Raw genomic sequence first — 12,725 nt, 5'->3', positions numbered from 1 at the left:
TCAACTCTTTTCTAATGATTATTAAAACGAACAAAAATAGCTTGTTGTAGCAGTTCTATAATTTTCTGTACATTTCCTGTCCTACCGCTACTCAGCATGCTTGATGCATACTGTCACACAGTTTGCCTATATTGTCATTTCCAGCACATTTTGTAAAGTAGCTAATTAATGTTTAAGTTCAGACATCACTTATATTAAAATGAAGATATGTGCTCAGAGCCTCACTTGATGTAAATCAACAGAGTTCTATAAATTTAGACCAGTGATGATTTGGTTTATGATCCTCATTCATTTTTTTCCCCAGAGTGAAAATTTTCATTCTTTATTTAAAGTTAATTACAAAAGGTTTCTGTTTCTAACAGCATTCACTCACTCCAAGCAACTTCTTTTAAATAAATAAATAAATAAATAAAATCAAGCATTCATGTATGGAAGAGTCAGTGTTGGAATTGGGAGTGGAGACATTTTTATAATTGTTTCAGTTATCAAATCGATCTCTCATGGATTCCTAGATCATTAGCATCAGTTGCTTCAGACACACAGAATCACAGAAATGCAGGCAGGAAAGGACCTTAAGAGGTCACAAATCCAGCCCCCTGCACTGAGACAGGACCAAGTAAACAAACCATCTGTATGCAAGAAACCCCATAGTAGAATTATTTTGTATAATCTCAGGAGAGCCTCCTTCTAATTTCTAACAAGGGTGAGATTCTGACCCCCTCCTACCCCCCTCCACACACCCACCCTCTGGCTTTGGTCCTTTTTACCTAGTGTACAAAAGTAGCACAAAAAGGGACTCAAAGTCCCAAATCAGCCAAGAGAAAGTTCCCCTGGCACAGAAACTGAGGAAACAGCTATAGGCGGTCTTTCTGAGAAGCTGCTCACAAGTACTGGAGAGGAGGCATGGCTGGGAGGAGTGGGACATATTAGGGAGAGGCCACAGCACATAGTGCTACAGAGATTCTTGGCAACGATGCTGCATTCAAGGCAGCCAAATGAGGTCATAAATTAGACAATCCTCCAGGGCTGAATTACACCAATAGCTGCTGCAGCCCCTGGAACAGCCCAGAATTGGGAGGGCACAAAAGATAGCTTAATACCTTAGCCTCCAGCTTCCTTGAATTGGGCTGAAAGTTCTGTGCTGTGCCTCTGAAGAGGTGCTGCAGTTTCATAGATTCACAGAGTTTAAGACCAGAATTGACTATTAGGTCATCTAATCTGCCCTGTAGATCACCAGATATTAAATTGCTCCCAGTTAACCCTGTATCGAGCCTGGTAACTTGTGCCCTGATAAAGCATCTCCCCTAGAACGGCATCCAGAGAAGACATCAAGAGAAGGAGAATCTATCATTTCCTTTGGTAGTTTGTTCCAGTGGTGAATAATCCTCACTGTTAAAAACGTGCCTTTTTTCTAATTTAAATTATTTGTAGGGGGCTTCAGCTTCCAGGTTCTTGTTATGCCTTTTCCCATTACATTAAAAAGACCTTTCATGTGTGTCATTTTCTCCCCATGAAGATATTTATACACTAGTCAAGTTACCGCTCATCATCTTTTTGATAAACTCAAGAGAGTAAGCTCTTCAAGTCTCTCACTGTAAGGCATTTTCTCCAGTCCATGAATCATTTTTTGAAGCTCTTTTTTGCACACACTTGAATTTTTCAAAATCCTTTTTAAAATGTTGACAACAGAACTGGATACTGTATTCCAGAATCACTCTAGATATTCTTGTTATCCATATATATGTCCAAGTCCTTTTCAACTCTTGACAAATTCTTGGCTTCAACAACAGACTGTGGTAATGAGTTCTAGTTAGTTTTTTTTTAAAAAAAAGTGTTACTCTTTTTAGTTTTAAATTTTCCACTTTTCAGTTTCATTTAACGCCTTCTTGTTCTTATATTATCTCCTCTTTATTATTCATTATTTTCTATGCTTTACCATATTGTCTCCTCTTAGTCTATTTTCTTCTAATATATATATAATCCCTGGGGGAAATCTAAAAAGACAAACGTATAAGCAAGCATCCTAGTGGGAAAACAAAGGTCTCTTGGTGGAGTCACTGTGTTGACAGATTTGGGGAATGTCACAGAAAACAGAAATGGAGCTATTTAGAAAGGGGACAGAGCCTTAAGATGCCTTCACCTCCCAAAAGGTCAAAGGAGGCCCTGAACCATTTTTAAAAGTTCTCTATTATATTCTACATAGGCTCTTGTACTGATAGATTTGATGGCAGATAAGAACCTAAGTTTATTATGCACCTTTACACACACACACACACACACACAAAAATCAAATATTACAGCAGATAAAAACTAGAAAGAACATTCAAGAATCTACATATTAGAAGACAGTAAAAGCTGTTAAAGGAATAAAAACAAGCAAGTTCACTGATAAAACACTGCAATTTCCACTTTAGTAAACATTTATTCCATTAACTTAAAATATTAGAACATCTAATAAAAGTCAATACACCAGTTTAAAAAGTATTTTAAAGAAACTAGACACCATGAATCATTTTTCTAGTTTCATTCCACAGAGACACAGGAACAATATGTGCATCAAGAACCTTACCCGTACAATGAGAATCCATTTGATCAGCGATAGGCCAAATCCACAGATTGCACCATACCTTCCTGCTATGGTGTTAGTTATACAGAAGGATAAACAAAATCCAATCCAGTTGAAAATAAATGCCACTAAGACCAAGAGAAACAGTAGTTGTGTTAGTGACAGTGCACTCTTGTTTAGCCATATAAAATAAATATAACTAATTTACTTTAACCAACTAATAAGCAAGTATATTCACAAGATTAGAGATCCCTATTGGTATTTCAGATAAAAATAGTATCCTTCAGAAATGTAGGTATTCCTAATGGTATATAAACCTTAGAAAGTACACTAGCTAACATCCATCAGCCAGCTATTTTAAAGAGAGAAGAAAACCAAATAAAAGTAGATTCCCTCTTTTAAAAAAAAAAAGTGTTATAACCGCCACAGAATTCTGACTGTAAGCTACAGAACCACAGGAATGAATATCAAATAAGCACTATGAATTAGATAAATACATGAAGTGATACATTTGTCTTAGAACTATGAAAAGCGTAGCAAGATTAACCATAAGGAAAATGCAATAACAAACACTTGACTGATTCTATGCAGAGATTTGCCTAGTCTGGATTAAAAAAAACACATTTATTTTGCTAATCTATTGGGAGGCTGACATATTACAAGAACAGGACTCTGTGATCACCATGATTTGGTGTCAATGAAATCTGATACCAGGACCTGGTGGTATAATACAATCTGCAATATATTATTCAGGTAAATGGGATACATTTTCATAATCTCTCTTATTTTCATGGGAAGTCAACCAAAAATACCACTGCGCTTAAAGTTTTCATACTGCTCTCACTAACAGACCAACCTCATTCTTCATAGAAGTTCTCAATGATTGGCCTTTAACATTTTTAGCAGCAGTCAGCAAGTGAGAATGATGTCTGTACTGACATCAGCTTGTACATGATGGACAAAGTGCGTGAATTCTCAATAAAATAGTCTTCAAGCAGGGGAATAACTGGAAGCTTTGTGCCTTTCTTTTTTTAGAGGGACCAGAACAGTTTGGAGAGAGAAGTAGGACAAGAAAGCTTAAAGAGTTCTGGAGTGGACGAGACAGTGGGAAAATGAAGAGATCAAAGGGTATTGGCTACACTGCAGCTGGGAGCATAATTTCCCAACCTGGGTAGACAGATACATGCAACCTCTGCTCAAGCTTATGTGTGAAAAAGAACAGCGCAGATGGTGCAGCATAAGCTATTTGCCCAAATACAAACCTGCCTACCCCCTTGGGCATGTACCTGGGTGGACAGTCTGTGCCCCTGCCTGTGCTGCAGCATCCTTGTTGCTATTTTCGCATGTTAGCGCACATGAAGGAAGTACATGTCTGTCTACCTGGGCCTGGAGCCACGGTCCTAGCTGCAGTGCAGACGTATTGTGTCTTACTTCCTGATTCATCAACCACTTGGGAGAGACCACAGAGGCTAAGTCAGTCTGCCAGAATGCTTGCTTAGCTTAAAGAAAGGGATATCAGTAAGGTCGCCTTACAAATATCTAGCTGTAAGCTTCAATGACTTATCCATACAGGGTTGAGGTGAGCTGAGCTTGTCCCCTTCTGATTACTGTCCAGTACATTTATATTCCAAAGGGAGCTATCTTTCAGTAGCCAGAATTTCTAGCCATAAATGAAATCAAGTGTAAAACAATATACTTCGTACTGTAACTTAGCTGACTGGAGCTACTTTAAAGTTTGTCAGGAAAGCAGCACTTCAAATGCTTGGTTTCTGAATATTTGAACACACTGGAGATAATTGCATATGGTTTTTTCCCTACTTTTAGCCCCCCACCCCCACCCCAATGTTCCAGATATACAGTAGCCCAAGATCCAGGAACGGTCTGTGACCTCTGCCTGCCCCCTTCCATAATGCACGTCCTTGCACCTTGAGTCCAGGGTTAGATTAAGGTCCCCATGTCCAGGGATCCCCACCTTCTCCAATACTGAGACGCCTCATGGGGCTCTTTCCCTCTCCAGTCCCCCCTTAATATTTGCTGCTCCTCCCCTCAAACAGATTCAGCGGCAACACTGGCTCTTGTCCTGCAAGGGTTAAATCAACCTCCTGCATAGGGACAAGAGGAAAGGAGGACTCTGCCCTGAATAAGGCATGGTCACAAGGTAAAGCTGAGTCGCAGGTGCTATCTTTGTTAAACACAATCCTTTCAAGCATTTGCTGACACAGATGTAAGTTACAATTGCAGTAACTTTATTGGCAGGACAGTGTAAAAGCACATCAGGGTGACTCTTCCCCACAGAACCCCCCCAGGGCAATAAAGGGATACAGCTAGAAGAGCAGGTCTGGGCCACGTGCTGGACAATGAGAAACACGGCTGCCTCATTATGCTGTGCAATGGGAGTGCCTGTTGTGGGTACTGACCAGACACATGCCAGGCCCCACTGTCAAGGGACCAGCTCTCCCCACCAGCACAACAGGCCCTATTGACACCTCCTTGCCTGCCAGTCGCACTGCCCTCTTTGGGACATCAAAGTACAGTAGTGGGTCCATGACAGTATCTAGACAGACAGGCAAAAGTTGATAGAGCAGCTGCTGCATGCTCCTTCTCACAAGGCCTTGGGCTCCAGGAACATTGCCCATGTGTTCCTGCGCTGGGTGCTCTCATTGAAAAATCAAGTAACTCTACAATACAGACCACCCCCTGTTTCAGTTAATCCAGCTACTCTCTAACTAATGCACTTATATCCTGCTTTCTTTATAGGCTGGTGCCATTCATTTTAGCACTATATCGCTTCTGCAGTCAGTCAATCTCACTAGTTTGCTGCAATTTGTACTCAGAATTGTGAAACATGAAAGGTGCTTTACAAAATAAAATTAATAAATACTTCTGACACCCACTCTTACAACTACATTGATCAAAGCCCTTTTACTTTATTACTCATTCTTGAAAATAATAGGTTTTTCAATGGGAGGAATTATTCAGACAGCAAATTATTTGATATTAAGTGCAGACTCTTTCACTCAATAGTTAATAAATAATAAATAGCACTTCTATAGTATGGTACAATAGAGCTAGATATCAGTACATCCTGGAATTCTTAAAAGCATTTTTTTTTAAATGGTCTAAAGAAGTGTATTTTTCCTGTAGAGATTTTTATTGTTTGACAAAAAAAAAATACGAAGTTGTGGATGTTTTACTTCAAAATATAGAGCTTACTTTCAAGCTATTACAAACTTCTCTGCACTCACCTGGGAAAATTCAAGTGAAAATTAAGTATGACAAAATTTCTCTTCGTGATATAGAACCGCCTAAATATCTTGAGGGGAAAATGACAGAAGTCCAAAGTTATTTTATCAAACATGCATCAAGGTTAAAGAATCTCCCAAGCATACCAATGAAAGGGGGGGGGGGGAACCTTAATTTTATTATATAAAGCACTCTTGCTATCTACTATAGTGGAACCTGTATCTATCATTACATTTTGTTTACTTTATATGTGAAGCGCACACATGAAATGAAATTGAATTCAAGCCAGAAATTTGTCCTGAAAGCCCTCAAGTCTTCACCAAGCTTATAACAAGGCTGTGGAAACAGTTTTCAATGTACATGATTACCCTTTAAAACTTGTAAGTTTAAAAAAAACAACCCACCAAACCTATTTCTGCACCCAAAGCCCTCTCCTGATTAGAGGTAGTGTTCAGCATACATTTACTGACTAAGTGCAATTTTCTTTTTACCTTTGTAGTCTTTACTTCTTGCCAGTTTTCATTTCTAAATGACATTCCTCCCAGACCCCAGCTAATATGAAATTTTAAAGAAAGATATAAGATGGATTTCTGAAATTCAGCAACATCTGTTGCCTTTCTTCCAATAATTCTGTAGTTTGATTTTAAAAAAAAAGAGTAAGTTTGTCTGGCATTACTAGTGCTATATAAAGCCCATGCTGTTTCTCACTTACAGTTTAGTTACCTTCTAGGGTTGTACCTCCCAACTGTCTTGCACAAAAAAGGATTTGTGCACAGAATTAAGTTGACGGGAGGATGGAATTACTCTACCCTCTGCCAACCTGGAGACAGGCTGCAATGCAGCCTCTCTTTGGTCCTCTGTATACAGTACACCATCTTGTGGGGCTAGCAGGCACCACTGTGTAAGGGACAAAAGGGAGTTCTAGATTCTTCGCTCTCAGTAGAAGGATTGTTCCAAAATACAATTGAAGCCTATTCCAGAGCAGTTGTCACTGCTGCTGCTCATACTGTACTGTACCGTACCATGGAGAGATTTCAGTCTCCAGGACTGCCCATCTAGGATCTGCCAAAAACATTACCACTTCACTCAGTATTGAAACAGCTGAATATACCTTAAGAACTCAGAGTCAGCAACACAAGTTGCCACATTGAAAAAACCCCTTACAAGTAACATCTCTCTGGCACTCAAGAAAAATTATGAAGACACTTTTTTGCCACCTCCTATTATGATCCTATTTGGATCAAACATGGCCTTCTGTGTCCTTAAGACATGGCCTTCTGTGTCGTAAACCTTAAGAGCGGGGGAAACAGGCCAACTTCACTCTGAAGAACTGCATGCAACAGAGGATGCAGAAGGTTAAAAAAATCCTAAGTCTCAAAGAAAGTCTCTGCAGTTAAAATACCATTAATATTTTCAGTGCCAAAGGCGCTCTACTCTACTCCCTTTCCATTCTGTCCGGCACAGGTTGTTATACTGCCCCCACCACCATCTGAGTCTCTCTCAGCAGTACACTAAATGACCAGATTAACATCTGATACATATTTATTCTCTCTCATATCCTCTTCCCAGGGAGAGAATTGAGGGTTTAGTGTTTTGATTGGTAGGGTTGTGGTTTTGAAGTTTTGTTTAAAAACTGCACACACTCAAATCTCATCATCATCAAAATTGACAGAAGAGAGAAGTGAGATGGATTCTGGTGGCGAAGCGGTCATTAGACTCAATGGCCCAGAAGAAGCTGGAACTTATATTTATCAATACTAACAATAAAACTCAGCTTTTGCTCTTTAAAAAGTTTGGCTGTTGCTCTGAGAAACTGGGGCTCAGAAGCTCCTAAAAATTCGTAACAAATGTAATCACATAATGTAGTCACTCTCTCTAATACAGATTTTGAGAGAATCAAGCAGGAGTAAGATTTGCAAGCATTAGTGGTATGATTATCCCTCACATCTTTAGAACAGCTTTGATGACAACTTGACTTTTGTCTACGTTTAGGATCACATTTTGAAGACAAATCTAATATATCAAAGAAAACTAAAAATTAAAAAACAATTCAATGATTTGAACTGCAAAAACATTAACTACTTAAAGAACCAAGAGTAATATCAAGCACTTAAATGTTAAGCTTTAAAAGAATATACACAAGCACAATCTAAATGGCAATAACACTTCTCGAGTAGAACACATGAAGTGAGATTAAGTGATATAAATATTTATAAGTGTTCTGCAGTTGTATACCTTTAGTGCATATTCAGGAGCTTGTATCGAAGGCCCAAAGTCTACTTTGAAAATGATTTCTGGATTCATATTCAGATGAGTATACATAATCCAAAAGTCATGATTTATAAAGAAATGCATACTGGCTTTATGAAGATTGGATGGACAAATTTTACAGTAATACAGAAATGGTAGGGATACTATGACAGCTGAAATAAGGAGACAGATCAGCCACTGAAAATGAAAGGGAGAAAAAGGTTGAAGAAAAAACAAGTAGTACATAAAAACTTAGTAGATAACAAGGAAGGCCACAGACAGGTCTTGTGGGTTCCCCCTGCCCCTCTTACTCAGATGAAGAAGTTACTCATGTTGTGCAGTAACGATGGTTCTTTGATGCGTGTCCCTATGGGTGCTCCACTGTAGGTGCATTTGCGTCCCTATGCTACTGATTGGAGAACTTCAGTAGCAGTGTCTGTTGGGCCCGCGCATGTGCTGTCTTTGTGCTGCGCTACAAGGCTAGCCACCATGCCTGGGCTAACCCCCAGCAGTTCCTTCTCTACCAGAGAGTGACAAATGAGAACCCCCAAATAGAGGGGAGGAGGGCAGGTTGTGGAGCACCCATAGGGATACACAACTTGAACTATTGTTACGATCTGAAATTTGTACCCCAAGTTGGGGGCAAAAAACTTGTAGGGAAAGTCTCCAGACCCAACTGGATGAATAATCACCTCAAAAAGGTTATCAGGAGTCAGCAGAAAGCCTTTAGGGAATGGAAAAAAAGGGACCGATCAGCAAAGAAAGCTACATCATGGAGCTTAGAAAATGTATGAATGAAGTAAGAACTGCCAAAAGTCAAGTTGACTTAGCTATTGTCAAAGAAATTAAAATAAAGTAACAAAAGTAAGATTGTTATATAAATAAAAAGGAAGGATGGATATGGCTGGGCTGCTGTGCAGTGTGGATAGGGAAGAGTTTAAAAATAATCTCTACAGTCCAAAAACAAAATGAATACATTGCCTCTGTTTTCAATAATTATAAGATGGAACATGGATATGAAGGCAAGACGGCTGATGGCAACGTGTGTATAGAAATGGAAATTACCACATTTGAGGTAGAAGAAAAACTCTAACAGTTTAATGCACTCAAATCCGGGTTTAGGAGTGGAGACGGGACAGGATGGAACAGGAGACACCTAATATTTTTCAACCCAGAATACTGAAAAAACTGGCACATGAGATTGCTAGTTCATTAGCAAGGATTTTAAATAAATTCTATCTACTTGGGGTTAGTTATTGTCCAGTCATACTGAACTAACCTTGTATCTATATTTAAGAAAGGCAGAAAAAGTCATCCAGACAATTACAGACCTGTTAGTCTGACCTCAGTAGTATGCAAAGCTTTAAACAAATGATGAAAAGAAAGAAAATTCATGGAGGCAAATGGAAAAGCAGATGTAAAATGCAACATTGGTTTCCTGAAAGTAGAGAGTACCTCTGAGAAGGTAAAACTGATTTTTTTTTTTTTTTAAATTTCAAGGAGAGAGAAATATAGCAGATTCAAAATACTTGGACTTCAGTGAATAATTTGACAGTACCGTATGGGAAATTATTAATTAAATTAGAAAAATGGGGTTTAGTAAAAGAACAGTAAAGGTGAGTAAGTTACTGCTTAAAGAGAAGGCAAAGGTTGTGCTAAAAGGTAAACCATCCGACTGGAAGGAAGTTACTAGCAGAGTTCCTCAAGGACCAATGTGATTTAATATTTTTATTATTGTCACAAAGTTGGAATGTCCTAATGAAATTTGCTGATGGTACAAAGTTGGGAAGCATTGTCGATACAGAGCAGTATCGGAATATTAGACAGAAAGTGGATGACCATGAAGACGGGAGTAACAGAAATGGATTGAAATTCAATAGCATAAAGTGCAAGATTATGCACTTAGTGCCTAATAATTTCTGCTACGAGTGGGGGCTCATCATTTGGAAATAATGGAGAAGAGACTGGGGGTATTGGTCCATCATAGGATGTTGAGCCACCAATGGGATGCAGCTGCAAAAGAGGCAAATGTGATTTGGAACAGCCTTCCACTAGAAGCTGTGGGGACAAACAATGTAATTACTTTTAAGAAAGATGAACAAATTTATGAGCAGGGTCATATCACTGGGTTGCTTGTGAGGACGTGGCATAGGGTTCAGCGGTGCCAAAATCTCATGCTTCAGGGCTGCAGGGAAGGAAGGGATTCCTATCCCCACTGCCAGTGTATTCTGTTTTGTTGTTGTTTATTTTGGTCTCCTTGCTCGGAGGGATCAGAGCTTGCAACAGGTGGACAGAGGACACTCTACAGAATGGATGAGTGCTCTGAAGTGACACCAGTTCTTTTCCCCCACCCCCACACCGCTTGGGCTTAGCTGACTGGTTCTTGCCCACATGTTCAGGGTCTAGCTGATCACCATATACGGGACTGGCAGTGACCTTGGAGGGTTTTCACCTTCTTCTTGCAGCATGGAATTTGGATTGTTTATTCTGATCATCTCAATTAATTCCTGCCATCATAGGGAGCTCAGACACTGGTGCACCGCGGTCCCTCCTAGTCTCTTCATTGAGCATACAATATTTTAGTCTCCTTTGAGCTGTAACACTTTGGTCTAGTTTTGTTTGTTGGATTTAGTGAGAGGGTTCAGGGTGGTTTTGGTGGCCTGTGATATACAGGAAGTCAGACTAGATGATCTAGGGGTCTCTCCAGGGCTTAAAACTATTATTTGAGCTAAGGTCTCTGCAGCAGTTTTAAAGCCATTTTCCCCAAAAATAGTTTAGTTATTTATAAAACATGAAAAAAAACATTAAAGGTCTAATTGTCTACTAAACTTGCACTATAAAAAAAGGTTCAAAGAAAAAAATTTGTATTAATGTTTAAAACTCGTCTGTAAGTAGGGTAAGAACACCATTAGACTTCAGAGTAATTTGCTGAATTACCCAAATAGCAAGTGGCAAGGCAGCACTCAGCTAACTTCAAGACACAGCTGCATGTTAATGTCCTCTGAACTTGCAGATATCTATCCCTCACTCCTGCAGACACCCCTCTGTAACATTAAAGTTAAGTACAGATTGCCGGTCATTTGATCAATTTCTTGGCTTTCATTAAAGTCGCTCTCAGAATTAAACATTTTTCAATTTACCTGCAATGACAACACTGGAATCCAGTTTGTTCTTGAAACCTTAACCAAGAGCAGAAGCCTTCAAGAAGTATGATGCATCACTACAATGTACCTGTGCTTCATTCAACACTGAAGAGCTGAAGCAAATCTAAAGCTGCATTCCTGCATATCTGACATTTAAGGTTTTCTTTTAGCCAATTCACATGCTGGCATGCCCACTGTTAATACATACAAATATATTATTCCAGTATTTACATCCAAGAGTTGATACTTGGCAGGTGTATACATTAACTTTTGATATTGTTTAAATTTTTGAATGGTAGATCTTTATCTTTAGAACAAATAGATAAGTAACAACTAGAACTTCCACTAAAAGCTCCTACAAAATTAACACCTACCGAAGTCTTTGGATTTCAAAATGAAAACTAAAAGATACTCCACTCTACTGCCTATTGAACATCTGATACAGTCACGCTTAGTTCCAAACCCAGGCTTATGAAATTGTAGTAGTGTAATACTGAACCATCCTAAGAAGATTCTCACAAAAAAAAGATGTAAAAGATTTATATGTAAAAATATCCCAACACAGGGCATTGGGTTAAGATAGCCGTTTGTATCTGCATCTTTCTTTGAAATATTACATTAGAAGACATTTACATAGGAGGTGGGCCATATGTTTAGATTAAATAGTGATGCATTAACCTATGAGCCAAGGCCCAGGCTAAAAATATCAAGGGATCACATCTGGCAGTCAAAAGAGAAAAGCGATATGAGCAATTTTTCATGAAGTTGTTTCATTTTACTCTTCTGTGTATACTTCAGTATCCTATACAAAAATCGTTGCTGTATGAAGAGAGACTTTATAGAATTGCTCAAGGAGAAATGATGACATGAAAATACACCATTATTCTGATTCCCAACCACTCCTTCTCATTACTACTAAACAATGTAGGGGCCCAAATTAGGACAACAGTCTTCCTAAGCAACTTCAGCAGGGTTGGAGAAATGGTAAAGAAACAGATCAGACTGGTTTTCCTTGAAAAAAAAACAAAAGAAAGTTACTTACCCTCCCACAACAGTTCTTCGAGATGTGTTACACATGTCCATTCCACTGCAAGTGCGTGCACACTCCAATTCACAGTTCTCAGGAAGTTTTTCCTTCAGTGGTACCAGTTAGGGTGGCTCGAGCACTCTCTGGTGCCTTGTGCACAGAGCTCAGGCATAAAGGGTGCAGCCATTTCTAACGCCGCCCCCCCCCCCCCCCCGACCCCAGTTCCTTTCTAGTGGAAGACTCTGATAGGAAGGGGAAGGAGGGCAGGTTGTAGAATGGACATATGCAACACATCTCAAAAAACAGTTTCAGAAAGTTTCTTCTTTGAGTGACTGAACATGTCCATTCCACTATAAGGAGCTGCTCACAAGCAATCCCAACAGGAAGTGGGTTGAGAGTCTATTTTAAATAGGGACTGGAGAACCATTTGTCCAAATTTAACATCATTTCTAGGTTGCTGAGAGATAGTGTAGTGAAAGCCAAAACATGACATGAC

At 39.2% G+C, this 12,725-nt stretch overlaps 1 protein-coding gene across 3 annotated transcripts in view; it reads right to left on the bottom strand.

The window, feature by feature from the left end:
• The window catches only part of NDFIP2 (Nedd4 family interacting protein 2), a 67,007-nt gene that overhangs the window by 10,186 nt on the left and 44,096 nt on the right, over positions 1-12,725 (bottom strand). For all 3 annotated transcript variants that reach the window (XM_074962370.1, XM_074962369.1, XM_074962371.1), the window contains one exon: positions 2,570-2,694. In XM_074962370.1, the coding sequence (XP_074818471.1) occupies positions 2,570-2,694 (125 nt within the window). The remainder of the gene's footprint in view (positions 1-2,569; positions 2,695-12,725) is intronic.

Source organism: Natator depressus, chromosome 1 (genome assembly GCF_965152275.1).
Source record: "Natator depressus isolate rNatDep1 chromosome 1, rNatDep2.hap1, whole genome shotgun sequence".
Classification (NCBI taxonomy): Eukaryota; Metazoa; Chordata; order Testudines; family Cheloniidae; genus Natator; species Natator depressus.
This window is presented reverse-complemented; position numbering and strand designations above follow the sequence as displayed.